The following is a 26,919-nucleotide window of genomic DNA, read 5'->3' as shown; positions in this document are numbered from 1 at the left end:
AGGCGGGAATCCTGCCAGGGGATGTGGCTGTGAGGAGGGTGATGTTCATGTGTAGAAGGGATCACTGGTGGTTGAGAGGAGCACCAGGGGCTGGGGAGTCTTCAGTTTGCTGGTGTGTGCAAGGTTATCCAGGAGGGGGGGTGCCCCGGGGTCTTGGGAGTCATGATGCTGAGCCTCCACTTTGAGGAGTATGAAGATAAGAAGGGACATGCTGATGGTCCCATGGGAGCAGATGTTTCAGGGAATGGCCTACTACTGGAATGCCAAACAGGGCTGCAGGATGCGGCCAGCCTCCCTGTGCTCAGGCAACCAGAGGGCATGTTGGTTTGGGATACCCCAGCCATAGGCCATCCTAGAGAAGTTAGGAGATGCTTGGAAAAGAAACATGCTTCCAAACATTGTCCACTATAAAGAGATGTAGATAAGAGGTGGGTGAGGGCAAGGTACCCAGCAGGTGTGCAGGTCCAGGAATGCACCCTTGGTTGCAGAGAGGGAAGGAGCTTGTGACTGAGCACGAGCAGAGCAGAAGGAGCTGGGCTCAGTCAAGCAGGATGGATATGGGATGGACGTTAGGTCCTGGGACTTCAGGCTGCAAGGCGGAACGGAGAATCCTTAAGGTTCCAAAGTGCAGAGAGGATTTTATTAATGAAATGTAAGTAGCTATCTTACTGTAAAGACATGAAGTACATTTCTGCCTGAGATGGGGCCAAGGCAGAATGACCTTAAGGGTTGCCATACAGATGTCCCTCCAAATTACAGCATCTGAGACAGTCAAATGGCAACCACACCTCTGAGGTCATGAATCAGAGGTGAACCAGGGGTGGGGGTGGGGTGGGGAACAGCTGATCCAGAATAGGACTCACAGGAATGTTTTCTCAGGGTGATGGGTAGACCACAGGCACAGCTACAATATCCCTTCACCTGATGCCTCTCTCAGTGGGTGGAATACACCCTTTGCAGAAGCCTTCTTGGCCCCTGGGAGCACCCAGCAGGTGTGATGCCTCTCACACCCACACACCTGCTCACTATGCTATGGCTCACATGGCTACCACTGGCATTTGGGCTACTGGAAATATCACTGTGTAGGTTGTGAAGACCGAGCCCAAGAGCAGACTTCCCGTTACAGGAGTCAATACACATCTGAGGATACTGCTGATGTGAGAAGCACGCTCCGGGCCAGGTACACAGGAACCCTGGTGATCCTGGAAGGAGGAGCCACTGCCCAGCTCTCAGAACAGAGCTCTCAAGGATGGCAAGCCATGGTATAAGCATTGCAACGGATTCTTCCACTATAGGTGAACATGTTAGAAGACTTGGATAGATCTGTATCCCGTGAGCCCACCTTTCCTTGCCTTGTGTCTGCCAGCACCTGCCTTCTTAGGACCACCACTGATGTCCAACCTTCCACATTCAGCCAACATTCAGACTCAGGACAGAGGAGGAGGAAAGAAGGGAAACATGCCATGTGAGAAAGGCTGTGGAGAGGGAGCCACAGGAAAAGCATTAGTTTGTATTGTTGCCCATACTTCTGGTTTACTCCATATTTGACTCTGTTCTAAACCTAATTAAAGATGAGGAAGGACTGCAATATGGTTTCCAATGGCACTTTCTATTGGAAGATGGTCCCAAAAGCTATTTTTGGGATCATGTCGTTTGAAAGGTGAGCCTGGGTGCTGAAAATAGCTTGTGTATGTTCTGACATCCACTTCGAAGCCTACTGGTGGATTGTACATAATATGCAGGAAAAGATATTAATAAGCATTTCCTGGTTTAATATTGCTAATGTATTCCAGGAATACATGTGTGAAGGCAAGAAAATAAGAAATAGAAGGTATCAAGACTAAAAAGGAAAATATAAAGCCCTATTTTGAAGATCTAATGATTGCATTTACAGAAAATACAAATCTATAGTAAACTTTTAGAATTAATGAATGAATTTGAGAAATCTCTAACCATAAAATAATTCATAAGCTGGACTACATTAACACTTTGGGCATCAGCTCATAAAAGGACATCAATAACAGAGAGAAAACTTGACTTACTAAGTAGAACAAATTATTTGTAACACATGTAACCCAATAGGGGCTTGCATTTAGAATAAAGAGCTCCCAAATCATTATGAACATAGACATGGAAGAGAAAAATGGGCATGAGACCCAAACCAGCAGATTACAGGAGAGAATATCCAAATGGCCAATAAATATACACAAATTGTGCTTGAACTCATTAGTAATGGGGAAATACAAATATCGTGAGAATAAATATAAGATACTAACTTCTGTTGGTGGTTTTGAGCCAGTTTTTGGAATATTGCCTCAACCTTCCTACTACCCTTGGTCTGAGAAACTTGGCTCCATGGTTGTGAGTGGTTTGAATGTGAGAGCTGTCTGGGGTCTGCTGGCACATCTTCCTGTCCTGTCTCATCACCGTGACAGTCGGGGTCTGATGAACGAGGGTCAGGCATGAGTTTCGTGGGTCAGGGCAGCTGAGTGCAGGCGGATTGCCTCATGGCTCCAGTTCTGTATGCACCAGACCACAACTGACAAGCAGGGGAAATTATGGCTTCTCCCTGTCTCCAAAAGCATGCAAATCTCTGGGATGAACGAGATGGAGGGGTGCTGCAGAAAACTCATCATGGAGATACGAGGTAGATACTGCCTCATACTTGCAACTTGTACCTTGCCGTGACATAGAGGGTATTTTGGTATTGGTATATTTTATGTCCAGTGTAAAATATTCAAGCTTATCTTTGGAGGATGATTTAAGAGCTTTGGGGTCTTTTAGAAGAAAAGAGCTTCAGTACATTTAGTTTTGTAAAAAGTTCTATGGAAAGAAAAATATATTACTGACCTCAAGAGAAGCTGAATGCCCAGGGATTAAATAGTATTTGATGAGGAGCTATTTTACGTAGAAGTTGAGAAGATGTGAGACACACCATAGAGGAATGTAGGCAGCGAAGACTCCAAACACCCTAATAGCCTGATTACTGAAGTATGCAGAGAGGAATCAGTCAGCCAAAATAGGTCAAGACAGGCAACCCCGCTGCCAGTAGCTGGGAGAAAACTCTCCTTAATTGCTGTTTGGGGAACTAATTGGTCTTAGCAGAAGCATCTAACAGGAGGTCTTTAATTCAGAGAAGCAGGGCCAAGCCCTCTCCCTGTATGGTCCCTATATGGTAGAGCCTGGGAGGCACCCTACAGCAGGTCAGAGTACCACATGCCCCCGAGAAGCATTTCAGGAGGAAGGTGGATGGCCGATGATGGGAACACTTGACAAACAAGAGATGTAACTTTGCTTTGAACCATAAGAGAATCTCAGAAATACTGGCCTGAGGAGATTTTAGCCAATTTTCAGAGTTGCTTAGATGAACTGTGAACAAGCAGATAAGGAGTCTCAATAGATTTCAGGGGATTTGCCCCAATCGAGCTGACATTCTGCCTGGGAAGGCTCTGGCATAGTCCTGCCTTCCCCCCCAACACCTCCCAGCTTCCTTCCAACTCGCCACCCACCTACACAATGAAGCCACCCAAGTAAAACATCGTGTTACAGCAGTATCTTTCCATCCTCGCCCTGAAACCTTACCCTTTCTAAACGCTGACACGTCAGTTGTCTGCTTAGTGACCGTTATAATACCAAAAATTCCTTTATTTAGCTTGCTTGAGATGAAGTCATGCAGCTATAAGAGTGACTTGCAAAACAAAGTCAAGTTCCATTCTCAGTTAAAGGGACCATGGAAAGTCTTGAAATCGTCAATGGCAAAAACTTATTAGCCACCTTATTCCATTAAAAATGATTACAGAGCTCTTGAATTTAAAAAGTCATTCACATGCATAAAAAAAATACAACACAATGTTGGTTTTGCAACTTGAAGCTATATACTTATTGACTCTGTCACATTTGGTTTTGCCACTGAAAGATGACAAGGTGGCTTCAGAGCACAGTACTCTTACAGACTCCTGCTCTCAATATGGAACAATGCCCTCCACTGGGTGTACCTGGGGAAGTCACTGGATGCTTCTCTTGTTTCCTGCCAATGTTATAACAGTCCTCCATTTCTCTCCTGGGGTGACTGAGAATATCAAGTGGGAATATCACAGAGCTCCGTGAATTTGGAATAGTTTTTTTGGGACAGACCTTTCAAGAAATAGAAGGATTCCAACACCAGCTCTTTCTCAACCTAGTGACCCTGGCATGTCACTGAATTTTTCTGTGCCCCTTTCTTCCTTGGCTGTAAAGAGGGATGAATGCACTTGTCCCACATACAGACAAGGCTGCTATCAGGATTAAGTGAGATAGTGTCCATGACCCTCTCCTAGAAACAGTACAAAGAACTATGACAAATGTCACAGGGCTTAGAGGGCTGGCTTTTCCATTATATGTAGGGCCATTTTGACCCCTCCACCCTCCCAATACCACAGTGATGCCTCTTATTGGCTGATCTACCCTCTTGGTATCACCCATCCCAACACTACCCCTTCCTCATGTCGTCACCATTGTCTAGGACTTCTGAGAAAGCCTCAATGTGTCATGAGTCACATCTCAGCTTTCTGGACTCTCAAAATGAGGTACTGTCAGGAATTTAGGCTTTCTAGTTTAAGAAATCAAAACTCAGGTTGAAGGATCCCTGGGTGGCTCAGCGGTTTAGAACCTGCCTTTGACCCAGGGCATTATCCTGGAGTCCCGGGATCGAGTCCCACATTAGGCTCCCTATATGGAGCCTGCTTCTCCCTCTGCCTGTGTGTCTGCCTCTCTCTCTCTCTCTGTGTCTCTCATGAATAAATAAATAAAATCTTAAAAAAAAAAAAAACAACTCAGGTTGACCCAAGGTGACGTCAGTTGGGGGCATTGTTCTTAGATGTGTACGGAGCCATAAAAGATTAAACAAGGTGGAGATTTCTATTATTTTAAATTGAGTGTATCTTTTAAAATGTTAGCATTAAAAAAAATCTGATAACCCAGGGACTAAAGTAATAAGTGACTTGTTTAAAGGTCTAAGCTTCTCCATTTCATTTATTCCTGCGTTTTGTTCAGATTAGCACATTCCCCATATCTTTGCCTGGTTTATGGGCTTTAAACGCATTGTGCTAAACCAGAAGAATTCACTTTTGCCATAGCATGAACTTTGTTCCGTGATGTAATTCTGTGAAGATCAATGGGTTCTGGCCCAGTAAGATGTTCCGTTCCCCATTTCCAAAATAAGCCTTTAAAAACAGTGAATCATGTAATTCACTCCAAAAAATGATCTAAGATGCAAAATGACTTAATTACTGAAATTAGATGACAGCATTTGTTCATCAAGGCTGACACAGGGCCAGAGCTGGGGCTCTTAATACCAGCAGATGCCAGTGGTGTGGTCTTGGTCTTGGGGGTCTGCACTCCCCCAGGCTGCAGGCTCCTCATCTTCAAGAGAAGTTTGGACTGGTTGGTCCCTAAGGTCCAAGTAGGGGAAACCCTCCCCAGACGAATATCCTAACGTATCATCCTTTATAAGTATGATCATCAAATTAAATAAGCCGTCAGCACATTGAGCCCAACATATCCACACCTCCTGTTTCTTCTGAAAGTCCAGGATTCTGTTTTCATGAAAGATAGGAATGTCACAGAGAAAGATGGTAAAATGTTTAATAGGCGAATCTAATCTTTGCTTCTAACACATTTACTTCAGCAAACTTGATAGGCCTAGTTTGGCTCTTCCTCAATGTCAAATGAGTGAAAAATGGGGCTAATTTCATTCAATTGTGGAAGGACAGATTGAACAAGAAAAAAAAATCTGAGTTGGGGAATTTTACAGAGAGAAAGAAAATGTTACTGATTGTTCAAGTGACATGTCAATAGTTGAGCTTCAGATGTGTCTTCAGGAGATTTGTTTTTATAAGCAGATTAAGCATCTTCCTGATTGACTTTTTAAGACTATTTATATATATATGTATATATATGTATATATATATACATACACACATCTAAATATATAATAAATACATAAAAATATATGTAATATATATTTTAATATGGGGCTTGAACTCACAAACCTGAGATCAAGACCTGAGCTGAGATCCAGACTCAGATTCTTAGCCAACTGAGCCATCCAGGCGCCCCTGGAAACTATTCATAGTAACTGAAGACTCCTTCTGGCCCGTAGTTTATTGAAGATGAAATCATAATGATTTGTATAGATTAAGAAGGTTGATAGTACATGATTTATACTTTATAGCTCTCTTTATCATCCAACAATCACTTAAAATACTGACTGTTCCATATAAAAAATTTCAGGAAAATATTCTAAAGATCTATTTAGACTTCACTAAGTCTCTGGGAAGTTAATCATGTTGTGTATGTGACCAAGTCACAATTTTGTTTTATTTATTATTTATTTATAATTTCATTTATGTATTCATGAGAGACACAGAGAATGGCAGAGAAATAGGCAGAGGAAGAAGCAGTCTCTCTACGGGGAACCCAATGTGGGACTCCGATCCCAGGACCCCGAGATGATGACCTGAGCTGAAGGCAGATGCTCAACCAATAAGCCACCCAGGCATCCCCACAATTTTGTTTTACAGGGTAATTTAAAAAAGATGATGGCCACGCACTAAAACTTCACCTGAAACAAGGGCCTTAACTAACCCTGAAATCAAAATTAGCGGGGTGTGGGTCCCCGCAGGAGCCACTTCTCTGTGGGGCAAGTTTCAGTGCTTTGGTGACCCCTCTAAAGCGACATGTCTCTCCGATCAGCATTAGCTGCAAGCTGGACTTCCCTGTTTTCCATCCAACACCCCAACACCAGCTCTCCAGTGTGAAAAGACAGACACATAAAAATCACCCAGAGCATTAAAGGGGTCACTCTGAAGCACTCTCAATTCCTTGTCTTTTAGTGACAAGAATTGCACATAAAAGGCAGGCTCAAATGGACCTCAAGAGGGATGTGCCAGGCCAGGGCCAGGTGGCCGGGTGGCAGTGTGACATGGCAGTTGTTTCTGGTTGGAATTCACTGTGGTCAGCGATGTGGGGAGAAGCCTATCTTGGATCGGTGCTGCGCCCCGGGGTGGGTGCGGCTCTGGGCAGGGCAGCAGGCCAGCCAGCGGACAGAAGTGAACTGCCCAAGCACCGCAGCTGGGGAGGCCATGATGTGGACCGCCAGGATCCCCCTGACCGCCCCCCACAGAGGTGGCCAAAACGGGATCCTGTAGGTGAGGGCCACCAAGGCTGGGAGAGCAGCACATGTGGACTGGGGGGACAGGCCAGGGGCATCTGAGCTGAGATGCTACGAGGTGTCAGGGCATGCAGCTGCAGACTTCTGAGGGCGGGGGCAGCATACACCGCACAGTGATTCACTGTGAAGCCAAGCTTATTATTCCTCATGGTCAAGATTCCTTGGTCACAAACTGGTCAAGTTTTCCAATTGCTTAGGAGCTGCCATCTGTGCCTGTGAGTTTCGTGGGTTTCTGAGCAGGAACTCAGCATTCAAGCTAGGACAATGTTATTCTCATGTTGCCATTCACAGGCTGACAAACAGGAGGAGAGGAGGAACCAGGAGCCCAATGAACACCACCAGGCCGACCTGACACAGTAAGAATCACCAACGAGGCAGTGGGAGTGTCCAGGCCCAAGGAAGAGTCTGAGTCTGGCATATGCCGCCCTCTCTGTGTACCCTCTGTCTTGAGAGCCACAGGCGCCCAAGGAAGGGCCCAAGCACACCCAGCTCAGTGCAGACCCCAACGACCATCAGGGACACTTCCTGTGGCCTATGGTTCCTCAAAGGAAGGGACACAGAAAACCTTCTGGAACTTCAGGCCAGGGCTCCGTGGCACAGAGATGCAGAGGGGCTGGGGTGGGGGGCGGGCTGTCACCAGGGGGAGATGCAGGGAGGGGACAGGATCAGGACTGTGAGGTCACAGGTCCTCACCTTGGGTGACAGGCAGCTATAACCCAAGTTAGAAGCAAATGGTCTGGGGATCCTGGATGGCTCAGTGGTTGAGTGTCTGCCTTTAGTTCAGGTCGTGATCCTGGGGTCCTGGGATCGAGTCCCGCATTAGGCTTCCTGCAGGGAGCCTGCTTCTCCCTCTCCCTATGTCTCTGCCTCTCTCTCTGTGTCTCTCATGAATAAATACATAATTTAAAAAAAAAGTAGCAAATGATCTCAGATGAAGTTTGGGGACAGACGCCCACATGCACACCAAGTATGGGTTCTGTGCCTTCAAGGGGAGGGGGGGACAGGCATGCCAGGACGGTGATAAGGACGTGCCACATGGCTGCCTTGCCTTAGTCATCATCCCAAGCGTTCTCTACCTCGAGTTGCTAATCTTCCCAAAACGATTTCCCCTGCAGACATTTCCGTGAAATATCTGCCTACTTAATCTTTGCTTTTCTCTTGAATATGTGGTTGTCTTATATGGAATTTTACAAAGGACTCTGTTTCAGGGATGCTCTAATGAGAGACAGCCAAACACAAGAGTGACCATCGCTGGGGAAAGTCAAGTGTCACTGCACAAGAAGCAGAGCTGCCTTTAACAACCTAGAAAGATAGCAGGGGTGGGATGTGGCTGGGGCCCTGTGTTTTTGGCTTCATTTCAAAAGGAAATAGGCTTCGTGTAAGCTCTCTATGAAGTGGGAGTGTTGTTTTCTGTTTCCAACAGCTGTCACTAAACAGCCCTTCAGGAACATGTGGGGTTCTGGTCCAAACGTACACCTTTGGTTAAAGTCTCCAACGAGGGCCCAGGCTGGCTGGACTCACAAGACACGCTTTTCTGGAGATGGGTGTGTTTTCACCAAATGGGCCACAATGCCCCTTTTATGTCCTCTCCCCCCAGGGGCTGTTTCTGAGATGCTCAAGGGCAGACTTGCTCCCCATCAGAGTATGACTGCAGGTGCTCTGGGCCCATGGGTCAAAAGATAAAATGCTCTGCAAAAACAGAAATTCCCTAATCCTTCTGGAGGACAGCAGATGGGAATGATTTTTCTCAAATCCATGACTTTCCAAACTTGCCTACACAAGCGAGTGAGCATAGCATATTTCTTGTAACATTTCAGAAGTTGGGTACCCATTGCGGATAGGCAAGCCTTCACTGTATATCCTAGTGCTCTTCAGGAAGCCATTATTCAAAGGGGAGGCAGAATCACATCTTCCAGGACTTGTCACCTAAGCTGTGGTCCTGGGACCAGCTGGGAGGGGGTTAGAAGCATGGGGTCTCAGGTCCCCCCAACCTGCTGGGTCTGAATATGCCGGATCAAGTTCAGAGTCTGCACAAGGGACCCTGGGCCGGCTCTTCAGGTCCAGCCAGGATGGAGGAGCTAGGTCCCATGTGCTCTCTGGTACACCTGGTGTGGCAGCATCATCCTTGCTGGACTCCTCGTCGGGGATCAGCATTTATAGGAGATGGTAACCGCGCAGGCAAGACCCCTTCCTCTCAGCTGCTACCTCACTATCACGGGCCCAGTAGGGAGAGACTCTTGACTTAGACTGGTAAGCAGATGGCTTTGGATGATGGCCCCTGACTGTTCCATTGGACTATGTGGTTTGGTCACTGGTCCACTTTCTGCATTCTTACCCTCGATGGATCATGAAGCCAAGTTTCTGGAAGCACAAAGGAGGCCACTGGCCGACCTCTTCTGCCCTGAAGAACAAGTTCACCTTGGCCCACAGACTGCGCATTGGCTGCATGCCTGACTTCCCTTTGGGTCTGAAGCTCAAGAAAAGAAACACCATGCCATGGAGCAGGCTGGCACTCTGTTTTGCAGTGGAAGCATATTTTTCATTAGTTTGACTCTGCAGATAAGCCAACGTCTGTCCACCCCAGTAGCTTTTTATACAGTGATTTGAATCCAGTAAAGCCAACGAGAGAGGAACTCCCTGTCATTCGACTGCAGCTGCCTATTTCTGAGGGATGTGCCTTTGGCACTGAACATAATAATTTGTGCCTTGATTCTGAACAAAAAGTTCCCCAAACACGTAGTGTCCGTTCTGACCAGGACTCCTGTCTCTCCCACTTTCTTCCGCCTCTCTGTCCTTGGGCCAGAGCCCAGCCACCATGCTCAACCCTGCCCTGGGCAGGGGACAGTCAGCATGCCCATGACCTGGGCCTTGCCCTCATTGAGCTCATGGGGCCATGCCCAGGTTCAAGGAGGAAGAGGAAGCCCTCTTTCCTTCAGGATGTCCTTAGAGCAACTCTATGTGTTCTCCCCTCATGAACATATCTGTCTCTGGGGCTCCTCCCTCCCACTCAGCTGACCTTCTTGGGGTGGCCAGGATCACGTCGTCAGGCTCCTTTGTTTTGAAATCTTCAATATCTTCAGCCTTCCTACAGAATGGTTAAATGCCACATTTATTTGATAAAATCTGCATGCAGGTCTGTGCAGGTCCTTCGTGGGGAGGATGCACATGTGTGCCCTTGGGGAGCCCAAAGTCCACTGCAGTGACCCAAGGTGGATGTAGGTAAGAGGGGTTCAGGCTCACTGTCTCCACTTCCCCTGGGGTCTCCCCTAGCCACCACATCGGGACCCAGCACCACGTGGAGAGAAGGCCTATGCACCTCCAGTCGGGGAAACCCACAGGCAAGATCTTAGCCTTGGTGGCATCTGATGGGTTGATCACTGGCCCCTGGAGATCACCACTGCTCAGGGCTGCTGGCTGGCAGCTGCTCTGGGGCCTCCTCCCCAGCCCCTGGCTGGCCTTCATCCCCTGTCTGGATAGACTCTACCCCAAGGGCTCAGGAGCTGCACTGGGTCTGCCCTCCAGGCCAGGCCTTACTCATGAGCATCATGCCAGCACATCCATGCTCGTCCCAAAGCAAACTCAGGCCAGGATGCCCCTGGAACCTGCTCTGTCAATGTGTGGTCAACATGTGTCAGAGGGTGAGATACACATCTAGGGAATAGGGGCTGCCAGGGAGCCAGGTAGGCCATGTGGGAAGACCATGTCTGGGAAATGGAGGTGCCAGAGCCCCATGGCCAACTGGCCCACTTGCCCCTTTGTTTTGAGCTGTGAGTCACTTCCCCTGAACCCAACATCAACTGCTGGAACCCTGTCAACTACGAGAACACAACTGAACATTAAAAGAGTAAGTTAAAGGGTCCTGGAGTTTTATTCAGCCTCAAACTGGAGGGACGTCCTGACACAGGCTACACTGTGGATGAATCGCGAAGACATTTTGCTGAGCGAGCTAAGCCCGACTCAGAAGGATAGATGTCATGGGATCACACTCACGGGAGGTCCCTGAAACAGGCAAACTAAACTCACAGGAGGTCACCAGGGGCTAAGGGAGGGAGATAAGGGGTTACTACTGTTTGATGGGGACAGAGCTCTGCTTTGGGAAGGTGAGAAAGTTCTGGATCCCAGGAACGTGCTGAATGCCCTGGACTGTACCACTTGAAAATGGCTAAGATGGTAAATCTTAGGTTCTGTGTATTTTATCACACCTAACACAATAAAGAGTGTGAAAAAATCAACACAGGTTTGTACTGTCCATACCAGAGATCTAAGGTGATGTTAATAAGGTTGTTTTCAAATGGTTAGTTTGCAAACACTGTATGTTTGTAACTTATGGGTGAATTGATTATCAAGATCTTATTTTTTATTTCAGGAAATTTACCTAATTTTTAATATATGAAATGCTTAGGATAAAGATCAAACATAATTTTTTAAATGTGAAGAATTAAGGAAAACATCTTGTAAAGTCTGCTTTTTTTTTTCTATGTTTATTCTTACAGACTTTAGTTAATTAAACCCAATGAGGAAGAAAAACCACTACAAAGGCAGAAATGTTCCCTGAATAAACATTCTTTTGTCCTTAACTCAAGAACGAGAAGAAGAAAAATTTTGTTAAAGGTAAAGAGTTTGAGAAAGAGGCACCTTTAAACATGGATGAAATATACATATAGATTCATTTAAATAAATATATTTTCCTTTGAGACATTGCTCTGGCTTTGGTCTCTTGTTTTTCTATAAATAGAAGCAGATGGCTCCAGGTTAGATTTTGTTTTAGGAAAACCAAACTTTCCAGTTATGTGAAATATCAGTGTTGTCTACCCTCTCTCTGTTCTAGAACCTCTAGAGAGGAGTTAATACTGCTCTTATCTGCTTTCACATCTTAGGTAAGGAATTTCTGGATGTAAGAAAAGCCAGGAGTGAGCCTGACTAATCTTACATCCTCCTCTCTGTAGTAAAATGAATCATTTATTCCTGGTACATTGAATTCCAATCAGGTGAGAGACAGATAACAAACTACCCCAGCTGGAGAGTGAAGAAATCACCCCCAGATTACAGCTCAGATGAAGCGTGACTTGCACCTGTCAGGCGGTGGACAGAGCTGTGCCTCACACTGGGTGGGCTGTCCTCAGGATGGAGGCCACCTTCAGCTGGTGGGGAGCCAGTGGGGAGCCGGTGGGGAGCCCAGAATGGGAGGACCAGAACCTCCTGTGCACACAGCAGATTGTCTTGGTCTTAAAGGGGAAAATCAGTCTCTGCATGGGCCCTGAAATGCCCTTATTGTCTTCTTAGGGCCTTGTGTAAATCCCACTGTCTCCAGGGATGGGATCTAGCATTCTGGAACATTCCCCAGTCCAGGTGGACAAGTGCTGCTTAATCCAGAAGGGGACACTTGAAGGTCGGGCCCCCACCCAGAGAAGCTCATTTGGAGTGTGGAAGCTGTACATGTTCCCTTGGGGACCCTAACGCCCTGCCAGGCCCAGGTCCCTGCTTTCACAGGAAACCAGAGGCCAATTGTGCATGCAAATAACTGATGCCACTCTGAACCAAGTTGAGATCTAGAAGAGCAGAGGGTCTTGGTGGGGAAATTTTGGAACAGAGATGAAAAAGTAAATTAGAATCTCTAAAGATAAAATTTACTTTTTTTTTTTTTTCTCCCTGATGGGACACTACTGATGTGAATTTTTACTGAGGAAAATTTTTGTCTCTCATCTCCTGGCAAGAGCAATTCAATGAAAAGTAGAGCAGTCTGCTGCCACCGTTAAGAGTACTATACCACTGGCACTACTACTGCCACTAGTACTGCTATTACCACTGGTACCGCTGCAACAAGTACTACTACCACCACAAGTACTACTGTGACTAGTACTAGGAGAGACAGGGAGACAAGCACTCAGAACAGGGGCCAGGCATGTGAAGGATGACAGTGGCTTGTTCTGTGCATACTTTCTACCCTGCGCAGGCAGCCAAAGCCCAGTGCCTTGGGCGAGGTACCATTTTAATCAAGAGTGGATCTGACCACTACATGCATCATGCCTATAACTGGGCTGCTATGGTTCCTCCCAGAATCATCGGGGAGGATATGAGGACTGTGTTTTCCTTCAAAGCTCCAGGAAATGCTTCACATCATGCCTTACAGGCGTGTTTAACATGATGTTGGGAACCGGACCCATTACCAGCAGGAAATGTCAGCATTTACAAGCCTTCATTTTAAACAGGAATGACTTTTGGTACAATTGTCATTTTTTGTTTGAACTTTGCAGCTTTTAAGAGAGTCAATTAAAACAAACGTGTTTACTCTTCTGCAATTTAACAACAGCCAAGGCTGGCAGCTGAAGACTCATGGTAGCATGTGACCCAACGAGGAACATTTATTTTTCCAACCTCTGGCAACATGGTGTTGGTTAGCACACACAGAAACTGATGTCTACACGTATTGGCCTAAGATCGACAAATCATTGCAGACTCTTTGCTGTTAACACTCCTTGTTTTGCAACGGGAAGGGGAGGCTGGACCATAAAAGCTGGTGACTAAGACGAAGGAAATCCTGTCTGAACTAAGATTGTCTTGGTGGGAGCTGGGGGAGCCTTGTAACCCGGTAGGAATCAGCAGGAAGCGAAGGTGGTTTTGAGATAGGAAGGAGAGGATCTCAGCGGAATCTGGCGCTACATTGTAACTTGCACGGTTGTTACAGTTGGGAGATGACCAAGTAAGGAAGAAAGGGAAGGGGGTGGTTTTCCTCCCTGGAATTCCCAACTGGAACCTTTCACCCACTGGTCTTCCTCACCTGGGCCAGAAGGAAACAGGTTGTCTGTGTGTCTTGCCCATCCTGACCATGGAGCCACGGCCGACCCCGAGGACCACCAAGGCCCTGCTCAGGTACGGCAGGGGGATCTTTCTGCTCTTTTAGGAAAGAAATTCGATCCTCAGATTCTACTGTGCATTTTCTATGTCGCTTTGCGAAACCAAAAATCTGTGGAGTTTTCTCGCTTTGTTAAATTATACGTCGGTCTCAGAAGTATTTGAACAAACTGTTCTTTGTAAATCTTCCCATTTGTTCTGGAAATAATTTAGTGACCTAACTTTAATTAAAATTTAAATTCTTTTCTTTGTGGACATTTCTCCAACTCAACAAAATGGAAACAACTGTCCAAAGACATTGGGAAGATGCCCCAATGCTCTGTCTCTCCCGAGAACTCCGTGGTGTCCACAGCTTAATTCCTGGCCTCACAGGTGCCCCTCTGTGTGCGGAGATGGTGGGGCCCCAGCACAGAGGGCACACACCTCACTCCCCAAGATGCCTCCCCTATGCTGTGGCCCCCCTGGCCCGGCTCCCCACAGAGAACGCCCCATTGGGGCAAGCTAGTACTGTGACAGCTGTTTTCTCCCCAAATTCTGGTTACGCTTGAACTTCTCTGTGGCTTCAGGTTTTTAAGTTTTGAGGATGAAAACCCATATTCAATTAAAAAAATCCTAAGACCAAGTAGCCATTGGCTAGCATTTATCAAGCCCTAAAGGCTAAGATTGCTAAGATCTTTATAAGCAATTTCTTCTTTTTTTTTTTCCTGAGCCCTCTAATGAGGCAAAAGGATTTTTATTCCAGTTCTAGAGCTGCAACTAAAGCTTAAAAGCGAAGTAGCTTATCCAAAGTCATGCAGCCAGGAAGTAGCAAAAGCACATTTCAAACCTGAGACCCCAGCTGGTCTTACTCCGTGAAAACCCATGTCACAGTTCTGTCCTTTCTTCTATGATCTGTAGAACAGAGTGTCGCTCTGAATCTTGAGTGGGGCTCCTACCGGGTTTGCTCATAAGCACAATCGCATGTGCGATCTGATGTACTGTGAAGTGTACTACTAGTCAAAGGAGAGAGGAAGTTTGTCTCCCATGGTGAGCTTCTACAGGTTGCTCTCTAAACATGGATGATCCCAGGTGGCATATTCAACTTCAGAAATTCAGTCAGACAGTTGGAAAACTCCAACCCCACACGTGCACTCAGAACACTTCCACCCACTGTTCCTGGCCTGTCTCGCTCTGGGACCCAGACCTGAGCCCCTGGGAGGATTCACATACATAACTATTTCCAGGAGAAGCAAACATGTTCATTCAGTGAAGGACTTTCACATAAACCACCTCACCATGAACTGGCAGCATGGTTACTAGCACTCCTGTTTCACCCACGTAAGAAAGAAGGCTCAGAGAGGGGAAGTAACGTCTCTTGGTTGTGGGCCTTGAACCCAGATGCTCCCGCTGTGGGTCAGGCCACAGTTGCCTGCCTGTTGGCATGTGGGACACTCAACACAAAACATCAGAACAGAGGCAAAGCAAGGAAAGCAGACCCCCAACAGAAGGGAGTTGGCATCGCCTGGGACAAGTGGGCTCTGTCATCGCCCCACAGCCGTCCATGGGCGCTCCTGCACAGCTGCCTTGAGGAAGGCTTTTCACTCCCCAGACCCTTCCAGTAAACCTGACCCCAAGTTAGGACTAACGCTTTTCCAACAGCCTCCTCATCTGCTCGAAATCACTCCGGCTCGCAGGGCCCTCCCCACCTTACAAAGCTGTTGTCCCTACACCTCCACAGCCTGGGATTTCAATCAGGACCTGGAGGAGATTTCCAGGAACTGTCCCTGGATGGAGATCCCCCTGCCCACTCAGGCCTTCCCGGGTCGTCCTGTGAGGGCCGGGCTGGAGTGCAGCCTGTCTGCTGTGTCTCTCAGGGTCCCCGAGCCACTTGGTCACCTACACACACAGGCAGAGGGGCCGTGGAAGAGAACAGGTATGCCTGACACCCCCATTTTCCACCTGGGTGGCCCTCATGGAGGAAGGAACCAGGAGCATCCGGGGCCGGGTGTCTATGTGGGGGCACAGGCCAGCTCTATGTCCTGTTTCTGGCTCCTCTGGATGTCTATCTATAATCATCACCATCTATCACCTGTCTGGCTGTTGGCCTGTCTCTACCCACCGTCTAGCCACCTGCTTATCTACCTATCTATCCATCTCTCTGTTTCTCTATAATCTATCACCACCTACACCCATAATCCATCCACCAGTCTATCGTCCATCTACATCTTTCTAGCTACCATCTACATCTATCACCCACCCATACTCCACACACATAAATAACATACATATATTTTAGACATAATATACACATGTACATTTTACATACCCCACACTTCACATACTTTGAACATGCGTTCATATTCTACGGCTGGAGATTTGTCAGCCTGGCACAGTGGTTAAGAGCAGAAATTTTGGAATAACCAAGTCCTGGGCTTCACTCCCAACCTCATTCCTTACAGTCTGTAACAAGTGCCCTAACCTGTGCATGCCTCAGTCTGCACGCCTATAGAGTGGGGTGACTGCAGTGCAGTGGGCATTTAGCGGGTAATGTGTGATGGTAGCTTAGCTCTGTTCCCGGTACCAACGTGATCTGCAGGCAGGAGCTGTCATGTTTCTCCTCTGGGATACTTTAGCTGTTCCTCGGTGTTCTGGTACTCTAGAAGCACCTTTTGGGGTTACTCCTTCTGATGTAGATTTCAGAAGACTTCACAAGCCCTCCCAGGAGCCTCTCCCTTTTCCCCAGCTTGGAACAATTGCCCACAAATGTGGGTATGGGGAGGGGTCTGCCCAGAGGGGCCGTGGCGCTGGCTGGTTTCCTGCATCCCTACTTCCCCACAGCACTGTGTTGTTACTGCCTGGCCACTGCTAACCAGCATCTCTCCTGATGGACAGGCTGGAGCCTTGAAGGCATCCCAGGGAGATGTCCTCTGTCCTCGTGCACCCCAGCACTCTGCAAACACAGACACAGATCTAAAAGTGCTCGACATGCAGAAAAAACATCTTGTTATGTAATTTCTACCAGGTACCAGAAAATTGGTCTGTGGTGTTCCGTAACACACATTCTTCTTCAGTTCCCACGTGGGAGATCACTGAACTGGGCAAAAGCAGCAAAATAGGAATTTTATGGGTGGAGTTGAAACAATTCTTAGGAAAAAATGCAAATCTTTCACAGAGAGATCAACGCTTCCTCTATCATCATGCACGGTTAGCTGTGTCCAGTGGGGGCAGCATTTAATTTGGAAAAAAAAAAAAAAAAACCAAAAAAAACCCAACCCAACAACAACAAAAAAAACACAGTGAGAAAAGCTACAGTTCAATCTTTTATTACTTGTTCCATGACTGTATTCCTCATCCAAAGGATCTGTTTGAATACTTTCAGCTAACTACATCCTTGCTCACTGCTAGAACAGACACTTTACTGAGGGCTCACTGCATCCCAGGGCCTGGGGCATAGGACCCAGCATCGCACAAATCCCAGAGGGAAGATCAAACATGCCCTCCACTTTGATTTGTGAGAGCAGCAATTACGTAGAGGATGAGTGAAGACAAATGTTTAATGTCTATGCATGTTACGGATGATGATTTAAAATCATTAATATCTAATGATAATTTAAAAGTCCCAGCAATATGAGAGGACAGACACTTCAGACTCTTAAATGGGTCTCCATTCCAAGGGACAGAAGCTCTAGCAGGGCACTGGCCTCTGACATCTGGGCTCTCTGATAGTGAGGGGGCAGGGTGTCCTTCATGTGCCTGGGGCTACAGTGAGGACACAGGGTGTGTGAGAAGCTACAGAACAGAACTGGCCAGGGCTAGGGGCCAGAGGCTTCTCTATTCCTGCAGGTGGTGATACAGGCAAATGTGTGAGGTGACAGCCACTGGCCAGCAGCCATCCTTGTTCTTGGCCCTTTCCCTAGCTCATTACTGGAGTGGAGGTTGTGGCCAATTGGAGATGTGGCCCATGGCACTCTAAACTCCACAATGGGGCTATTAGTAATGCAAGGAGCACACAGAGGTGGGGCTCCTGGACCCTAGACATCCAGGTAGAGCCACCTTCCCATCCCTGCTGTTCACAGGGTTTTATAGGTGAGGAGGAAGGGGTGGGCTCTCCTTTTAATGCAGTGCCCGTGGACCTATGGATGCTGGTGTCCCATATTAGTAAGAACTAGGGTGTGAGCAAGCAACATTTAACGTCTGTCTGAAAGCGACACCATCGTGCAAACCTGTCATGCATCACAAGGTCTGCGATGTTTCCTTCCCGGTCAGGCAGTCAAGAAGAGGGAGGCTACTGTAGCTCACCCCTGGACCCCCTAAACAGGCTGAGCTGTGGAAACTCCATCAGGATGCCTTTCCTGCACTGTTTCCATAAAGCACTCCACCCAAGTTAGGAGGACAAAAGCTCCTTCGCCAGGCAGAGGCCACTGCTGCTGTATTTCTAGGCACACAGAAGTGCCCTTTGTTACTTAGTCTATTACAGAAAAGATGGAACCGTATTTCACTCTTGCTGGTCACATCAGCTGTTCACTAGTGTAAGACCCACTGCTTCTCAGCTTTCTCTTACACTCACTCGCCTGGTTTACTGCACACCTAATGGGGCTGATCAGTGGCTTCTAGGAGCAGGTGTTTGCTTGGAAATAATCTAGATTTGCAAGAAAGCTGCATAGGTAGCGCAGAGGGTCCCTGAACACCCTTCACCCAGAATGATGACTACATCAACCTCATATAACCTTGGTGCATTTCATCAGAACCAGAAATTCACATGAGTACAATAATAAACTACAGACTCTATTAGAATTTTGCCAGTTTTCCCGTTAACGTTCTTTCTCTCTTCTAGAATCCAATCCAGGATACCAACCACACTGCACTTAGAGGGGCAGGATTTACAAAAGAACTCAAGACTTCAAGAGGCAGCCTCACTCATGGGGCAGAGAAGCTTCTCACATCCTGAAGATAAAATGCCTACTGCAGCATATTTATTTTTAAGTCACATCCTGCAGCAGCACACATGCTTACCTGGAAAAGTATTTCCATCCCAGTGTCACAATTGGGAAGGGTGGGGGCCAGCTCACCACACAGGGGAGCACCTACAGCGGGTGTGGGTGCCCTGACCACCTGGAGCACCCCAGCATGGATACCATACAACACAATGTTCCACCTTCCCCAAGTCCCAGAGTCAAGTGATCCCATACAACACAACATTCCACCTTCCCCATGTCCCAGAGTCAAGTGATCCCATACAACACAACGTTTCACCTTTCCCCATGTCCTAGAGCCAGGTGATCCCATACAGCACAATGTCTCATGTCTCCATGTCCCAGAGCCAAGGAGTTAAGTGACTTGACCTGGGGTCACACAGCCAGTTAGTAGGGCTTTGTGTAGTCAGTGGCCCCAGAGGCCACAAGCCACTGCACAGGCTGCCTGGTTTACCAGCCTAATCAGCCAAGGCCGGGGTTCCAGACTTCACCTATCACCTTGGCAGTAGTGATGACGCCCATCGACCCCAGAAGACACAGCAAGAGGCCAATTCCAGACCTTTCACTAAAGCTCTCAGAGTGAAAGAATAAGATGATCCAAAACTGCCTTCTGTGTCATGAAGGCTCCGTTACATCATCATCAAACATAATGTTGAAGGTGTCTCCACACTGCACCTCTGCTTTTCCCTCATATCGTCTCTGTTATTAAGGGAAGCCAGTCACCCATTCTTAATCCTCTCCCCAGAAAGATAATCCTTTGATTTACTATTTTAGCAAAGTCTTTGTTTTCTATTCTAGAACTTTTCACTTTTTCCCTCTCTCTCTGGCTCCAAATATTCCCAAGGACAGTTCAAGGGCTGTGTCCCTTCTGTCCACCCTCTGCAGCCACATTTAGTTATGTGAGGTTATGAGAAATTCCTCGTGTTATTTACTATGGCCAAGTCATGCTGGCCACCTAGGGAGCTTTCCTGGCCTCCAGAGCTGGACACATGCTTCATGCTTGTTTTTCCATTAACAGAGGAGGAACCCTGTGATACTTCCCCTATTGTTAGGAGCCCTAATTGTCAACAATAGGACTAGTGCTCTCAGAAATTGGGGAGAGACATGGTCTCATGGATTCCTTGTGCTCTCAGAAATTGGGGAGAGACATGGTCTCATGGATTCCTTCACAGAGCACAGGAGCATCTTAGTACAACACATTCTTCACAACTGATCAATAAGCCAAAAGGAGAAGAGAAAACCTCAGAATAGATTGTCCTTTTTTTTGGCTAGGGGGAGGGAAAGGTGTGGCTGCTCGCAGGAGCATCAAGTGAATTAGTGAATTTTTCAGGGCATGGAACCCTGGGAGAGGCCCGGAAATTGCAGCTGATGCTGAAGGCAAAGTAGAGCCCAGCATTTCCTGGGGTACACGGCACCTGCATTCCAGGTCTCCTGGACGTACCCTAACACCTGTGGGAATCTGGAGTGTGTGGCCAATCTCCCATTGAGGTCATGAGGTCAGCCCAGCCCACAGCGTATTTGATCTCAGAGAATCTTTGTTCTCTGGCATTCTCTTCCTCCCAGAATCACAGCTGACTGGTCTCACAGATCTTCAAGGCTGTTGCCCCATCTCTAGAGATAAACAACAATCCTCTACACAGGCTGCAAAGAGAGCTTTCAAGTCCCCATGGTGGCTCGGCCTCAGGAACCTTCCCTCACAGGCCCAGTAGACCCTGGTGCGCTCACTCCCTGCCAAGCTCTGGGCTGGGGCCTGTGTGTCCACTCATCCAATAGCCCCGCTCTGAAGGTGCGTGTCCCTACTCACAGGCCCACTGTGGGGTGGGGGTGGGGGGCTGGCCAGGGCGGAGGGGTCTGGTGAGTGCTGGTGCTGTAATACAGCTACTCATTGTGGTCCCTGGGGATCTGCCTTCAGCGTCCTGCATGGTGACCCCTCGGCAACAGGCCTCGTAGGACATGCCATTTGTGTAAGTGCTCAGCGCCCTGGCACTGTACCCAAGGCAGGGTGCCTTCAGGAAGGGCAACTTGCACAGAGCATGCATGTCCATGTTGGGCCCTGACCTCAGGCTGACCAGCAGGGCTTCTGCTCCCTTCTCTCCCTTTGGACATCCGATTATATCACTTCAACCTTGCTCTGGGCTTCTACTCTTCAGAGCAGAGCTGCATGGGAGGAGGAGCCATATTTCCCTTTCTACAATCCGGGGTGTGGGCTTTGCTCTGTTAGTCACGGTCAAGAGCAAAGAGAAAGCAGAACCAGAAGACTCAAAGACTAAAACTCAGCAGCATCCTCACTACTGACTTCCAGTGGTAGTGATCCTCAGTAACTTAGCAGGCAGGTGCTGGTTCAAATCCCACATCTGCACTTACAAAGAGACAGCCTGTGAGCAAGCTGTGTAAACACTGTGTGCCTCTGTTTTCTCATCTGCTAATGGGGGTAACAACAGTTATCCACTCAGGTAGATGTGTTTCCCATGAGGTCTGGATGGCACACAGATTGGCTGATAGGAAATATTCATTGAATAACTGTCTACTTTCTCTTTGAAAGAAAAAAAAAGGGGCGCCTGGCTGGCTTAGTTGGTAGAATGAGTGACTCTTGATCTCAGGGTTGTGAGATGAAGCCTTGCATTGGATGTAGAGATTACTTAAAAATAAAGCCTTTAAAAAAATAATTGTCTATGCTGAGTGACATAAGTTAATCAGAGAAAGACAATTATATGATCTCACTCATATGTGAAATTTAAGAAATGAAACAAAGGATCATAGCGGAAGAGAGGGAAAAATAAAACAAGATAAAATAAGAGAGGTAGAGAAACCATAAGAGACTCTTAATCATAGGAAACAAACTGAGGTTTGTTGGAGGGGAGGGGAGTGAGGAGAGGGGGTACCTGGGTGATGGCATGCATGAAGGAGGGCACATGATGGGATGAGCACTGGGTGTTATAGAAGACTGATGAATCACTGAACTTTACATCTGAAACTAGTAATACATTATATGTTAATTGAGTTTAAAAACATTTTTTAAAAAATAAATTAATTTAAAAAAATAATTGGCTATTCTTTTCGATAACCGTTTTTGGCTGCTTCTGCTACAAAGCACTCCAAACCACAAGGAGTAGCCCCCACGCCTTTTTTTTTTTTTTTTTTTTTTTTACTGGCTTGACCTACCTATGGAGAAGAGTCCTTGGGACAAATGGGCAAGGAGACAGGGTTCTTGAGCATGGCAAACATGTAGGGGAGGAGATGAACTTGCCATGAATAAGACAGATTTCTCAATGGATAGAGTGAAGGATCAAGGAATTATTTCATGAGTAATAGTTATTAAAGCCAGTAATCAATAAAAAGTTAGTAAGTAGAAGATTCATGGTTGAATATAACAAATGGTGCCTCTGTTGAAGAATATATAACCCATGTCTCTGGTAAAATGACTCAAAATGGCAAGTGACTCCAACTGTCTCCCAACTCAATACTCTAATTCAGTGGTTCCCAAACTTTGGTATCTAGTAGAATGCAGACTCCCAGGCTCCACCCCAGAGAATCTGATCATAAGATCTAGATTTGGAGGAAGAAAAAAAGAAAAAGAAGTTCATATAGGTTCAGAGCAGAGATCTGAAGTTTTAACCAGTCTCCCCAGTTGGGCACAAGGCTTCAAGGTGAGGTCTCTGAGAAGCACTGCCAGACCAAAAATGTTCTCGGTCCCGCCCAAGAATCAGAGAGCAGAGACTCAGGTGAGTCTGTAGCTTGGAAGGGGTTTGGGAGGAAGGCACAGAGGTAGGCACCTGCCTCTAACACACAGGTGAATATTCTCTTCCGGTTCTAGGTGCAAATACTGGGATTCAGGATTTGGGAGACCAGGCCAGAGCTCTGTGTATACCCCAGTCTTCCTCCCACAAGCCCTTTCTAGCAGTTTTAGGATCAGTCCCAGATATAATTCATCAGACTTTCACCATGCCCAGGAATGAAAACACGGTATTACAAAAGTGGTTCTAGGGGCCAAGGGGGCATGGGTGGAGTCAGTGCAACCAGTGCATACACTCTCAGCATGTCGCAGAGCTGTCCTCTCTATCCTCCTCCTTTGGGAGCACGTGTGCTGCTCTGACTCCTACACTGGGCCAAGTCCTAGATGTTGTGCATGTGCATAAGGACCACGAGAGTCAGTGATTACAGTGTGTAGGTGCTATCTTCTTAAATCAGGACATGTGAAAAGGAAAGAGTCAGATCTGAGCTTTCTGAAAGCTTTGGCCTGGTCTGTTCTGGTAAAATTCTATGGATTCCTCTTCTGACTTCCCAGTCTGTGCCAGGAACTGGAGCAGAAGGCAGAAAAGTAAGGCTAAGGGTCCTTTCCAAGCTAGAGTAGCTCTTTTTCAATCACTGCCTTGAAAATCCTTGTTTGTTTCACATGAGGACAGAACAATGAAAATAACAGAATTTCAATCAAACCACAAATGCGGCTTCCCATGGTCCTGTGTTTGCACTCTACCCCCACAGGGAACCTTCAAGAGCCACGTGGGAAATCAGGTACTGGGTTAGAGTGGGGATGGGGGGGGGTGTGCAGTGGGGGACACCATGCATTCCTTCCATTTTTGGTCCCAGTTTAAACATCTGTGTCTGAGACTGAAGGGATGGCCAAACCTGTGGCTTGTCAGCCTCCTTATGTCAAGCTCAATGAAAGTGGCTCCAACTATTTAAACACAATTCACGAAATTCTACAGTGCAATCCCAAGCACACAGACAACAGGGCAGAGCAGCCCTGAATGCACCTTAGCACCTTCCACCCTGGCTAAGACTTGGGAGAAAACACAGGGTTTCTGCCATTCTTCACTCACATGGGTTAAAACACAGTACACTGCTGTCTTGGTCTCCTCCTGCTCTGCCCATTCCCCAAAAGCCTCTCATTTAAAAGCACCAGAAAACTCTCTGCCAAGGATGGAATCTAGACACCCGCTTCCCAGCACCACAAACGTGTTTCTTCTGGGTACCCTGGCTCCTCATTGCCCTGCGATTGACAGTCTTCCGTCTAGGAGGCCAGGGTTTCACTTTAGCTTAGCAGGGGATGCCACAGGCTATGTTTTAAATTACTGGCTGTGTGTGTGTGTGTGTGGGGGGCATGGCCTGTAACACACAGGTCTCGAGTGGGGGAACCCACGGCAAGGCAAACTTGAGAAGTTCTCTGGGCGAAGCAGCTCTGTCCGAACCTGGACAGGGTCAGGGCCGCACACAGAGGTGAGCTCACACATGCACACTCAGGTGAGCACGCCTGCGCTGCCTCCTGGCAAGGCCACTCGGGGTCCCTTCCACTCTCCCCAGCACCAGTCAGAGCCCACGCCCGGGGCCCACGACTCACCGCCAGGACGCTCTGGGCCAGGAGCCCCACTGTCACAGCCCCCAGCAGCAGCCACCTGGGTGAGAGAGCGGAGAGAGCGCCATGAGCCTGTGGCCTCGGCTCGGCGGTCCGAGTCCGCGCCGGGCCCCGTCCCCGTCCCCCACAGGCAGGTCGCTTACCGCCGCAGGGCAGGGCTGGACGCCGAGCACCGGGGTCGGTCCATGCTCCTGACCCGGCCGCTCCGGGCTCCGCGCGGTCCCTCCTCGCCTGCGGGGCGAGGCACAAAGCGGGCTTAGCAGAGGCTGGGGCGGGAGCATCCTCGCCGCGGGCCTCCTTCCGCGGGGGGCGGCCAGGCGGGTGCGCCCCCATCCCCGCAGGGCCGACCCGGGGCCGCGCGGGGACCGGCAGGAGGAGAGGGAGCCCGCACTTAGGCCCCGCTCGGGGCCCCCCGCCCCGCCCCCCGCCCCCCTCGGCACAGCGCGGCCCCGGCCTGCGCGGGGGCCCCCGTCCCAGCCACAGCCTCGGCCCGGGCCCGGGCCCGGCGTCCCCGCGGCCGCCCTCACCTCGGGCCCGGCGTCAGGGGCCGTCGGCTCGCATCCGGCGCTCCGGGAGCCTGCCCGCTGCGCCTCGGCCCTCGGGGGCGCCCGGGCGGGGGCGGGGGCGGGGGCGCGGGGCGGGGGACGCGGGGCGCGGGGCGCGGGGCGCGGGGCGCGGGGCGCGGGGCGCGGAGCGCGGAGCCCTGGCGTCCCGGCGGCGGCGGCCACAGTCCCCGGGCCGCGCGCTCCCGCCGCCTCTTACCCGCGCCGCAGGGTCCTCCCCTTTGAGACGCCGCCCGCGCGCCGCGCAGGGGAGGGGGCAGCGCCAACAAATTGGGGAGCTCGCCGGGCCGCGCTCAGGTCTCCGCTGCGAGCGGCCGCGCCCGGGACGGTGCGCAGCGCTCGCGCCCCGGCCCTCCGCCCTCCAGCCGCCCGCCGCGGCCCCCGAGCGCCGGCCGCCGGCGCCCCCGGCCCCCCCGGCCCCCGCCGGCCCCCGCCGCCCCGGGCGCGCCACCATGGGGCCCCGGCTCGGCGTGTGGCTGCTGCTGCTGCCCGCCGCCCTCCTGCTCCACGAGGAGCGCAGCCGGGCCGCCGCCAAGGTGAGTCCCCAGCCGGCTCCGCTCCCCGGCGTCCCGCCCCGCGCCCCGCGCCCCGCGCCCCGCGAGCCCCGCGCGGCCCCTTTGTCCCCGACCGAGCCGCCCGCCCGCCCCCGGGAGCCCTCCCCGCGCCGCCGGCCCCGACCCGGTGGGCTGCATCCCGCATCCACTGGGGAGCCTCCTTTGTTGTGGGCCGGGTCGGGAGAGGTGGAGACCGTCCCCGGGGCCCTGGGCCAGCGGACCGAGCCGGTGCGCGCGGTGCGGCGAGCGTGCCCGGGAGCCTGCGGGCCTTGGACTCGCGCTGCGGGGGCCTCAGCGGCCCCGGGCGCCCGGGGGGGGGGTGCGGGGGTGCGGGGGTGCGGGGGTGCGGGCGGGGGGGCACGCGCGCCCCGCGCCGCTGCGAACCCGCACTCGTGCCGGGGAGTCGCTTTGGACGTGTTTCTGCCGTGCTTGGGGACTGTGCTGGGTGATGCCGAGCAGTGCTGGGCCGCTCGCCTGGAAACAGCTGTATCTGTGCTTTCCCACGACTGTTCTGTGGCTGAAGCACGCTCGAGAGCAGAAGTGGGGCTCTCGCGTAGTGCACTTTCAAAAACTTAACCAAACTCGACTCGTTGCCTTGTGTTAATGCACATTAAAAAAAAAAATTATAACCACATTATATTTGAGCGTGAAACCAAAATGAAACTCCATCTTATTGTTCTAAGCACAAACTGTTTTCCTAGTTTTCATTTCCTCCGGCTGTGTGCTTGCCCGGAAAGGATCTGGGAGCTGGGCTTGCAGGAGTACAGGCTTCCAGCTCTGGACCGTCCTTGATGTACTGTTGTTCTTTCTTTTTTTCCCTCCTCTTAGACAGAATAAAGACCTCCGCTGGTCCCCGGTGTGAAAGCCTTGGAGACAAAACCCCTAGGAAGTGTGGCTTCTAAAGGCATTTTGCATTCTCCCCCCACCCCCACGAGGTTTAAAAATGACTTTGCTACTTTGCCACATTTCCTACTTATTGTTTTACCGTTTCAGATCCTAATCTTGCTCTTAGGTTTTGTTTGTTTGTTTGTTTTCCCTTCTCTCCTGGAGGAATGATATTCAGACTCCACTGCATATAAAATGTATTAACTGTTACATGCCAGAATGAGCCAGGAGTATGCGCACACATCTCATCCCAGGGCAAGGTTGACTCTTTACTGGCAGCTCCTTCATTGGCTGTTGAAAGGACTAGAGATCACAGCAGCAATTAACTTCAGACAGTTTCTTCCAGCCCTGAGTCCAGCCAAGCACCATACTCAGTTGTTTAAACGCTCTCCAGTAAAGATGACAAAATACTTTCAAAAGAGGAGTCTTTATTTGGGTGTAGAAATAGTGACCAAAAGATTTAGTACTTCCAAGGAGAAGTTGCTAAACTTGATGATGAGAAAATGAGAGAAAGTTCTCTATTTGGAAATACGAACCTCTGTTTGGACTT

General features: G+C 49.3%; 2 protein-coding genes across 6 annotated transcripts in view; one reads left to right on the top strand and one right to left on the bottom strand.

The window, feature by feature from the left end:
• Nucleotides 1-25,265, bottom strand: part of COL4A2 (collagen type IV alpha 2 chain) — a 170,011-nt gene extending 144,746 nt beyond the window's left edge. For 2 of the 3 annotated variants that reach the window (XM_072761009.1, XM_072761012.1), the window contains exons 1-3: nucleotides 24,895-25,089; nucleotides 24,511-24,598; nucleotides 24,353-24,407 (exon numbers count right to left, since the gene is read on the bottom strand). In XM_072761009.1, coding sequence (XP_072617110.1) covers nucleotides 24,353-24,407; nucleotides 24,511-24,554 — 99 coding nt within the window. In that variant the 5' untranslated portion in view covers nucleotides 24,555-24,598; nucleotides 24,895-25,089. Of the gene's footprint in view, nucleotides 1-24,352; nucleotides 24,408-24,510; nucleotides 24,599-24,894; nucleotides 25,090-25,129 lie in introns of those variants that run through there. The other variant, XM_072761010.1, reaches the window with a different exon arrangement.
• Nucleotides 25,242-26,919, top strand: part of COL4A1 (collagen type IV alpha 1 chain) — a 138,453-nt gene continuing 136,775 nt past the window's right edge. For 2 of the 3 annotated variants that reach the window (XR_012002057.1, XM_072761014.1), the window contains exon 1: nucleotides 25,314-25,466. Coding sequence is in view for 2 of the 3 variants with exons in the window: in XM_072761014.1 (XP_072617115.1) it covers nucleotides 25,383-25,466 (84 nt within the window). In the remaining variant the exon portion in view is untranslated. Of the gene's footprint in view, nucleotides 25,467-26,919 lie in introns of all 3 variants that reach the window. The other variant, XM_072761013.1, reaches the window with a different exon arrangement.

Source organism: Vulpes vulpes, chromosome 6 (genome assembly GCF_048418805.1).
Source record: "Vulpes vulpes isolate BD-2025 chromosome 6, VulVul3, whole genome shotgun sequence".
Taxonomy (NCBI): Eukaryota; Metazoa; Chordata; class Mammalia; order Carnivora; family Canidae; genus Vulpes; species Vulpes vulpes.
This window is presented reverse-complemented; position numbering and strand designations above follow the sequence as displayed.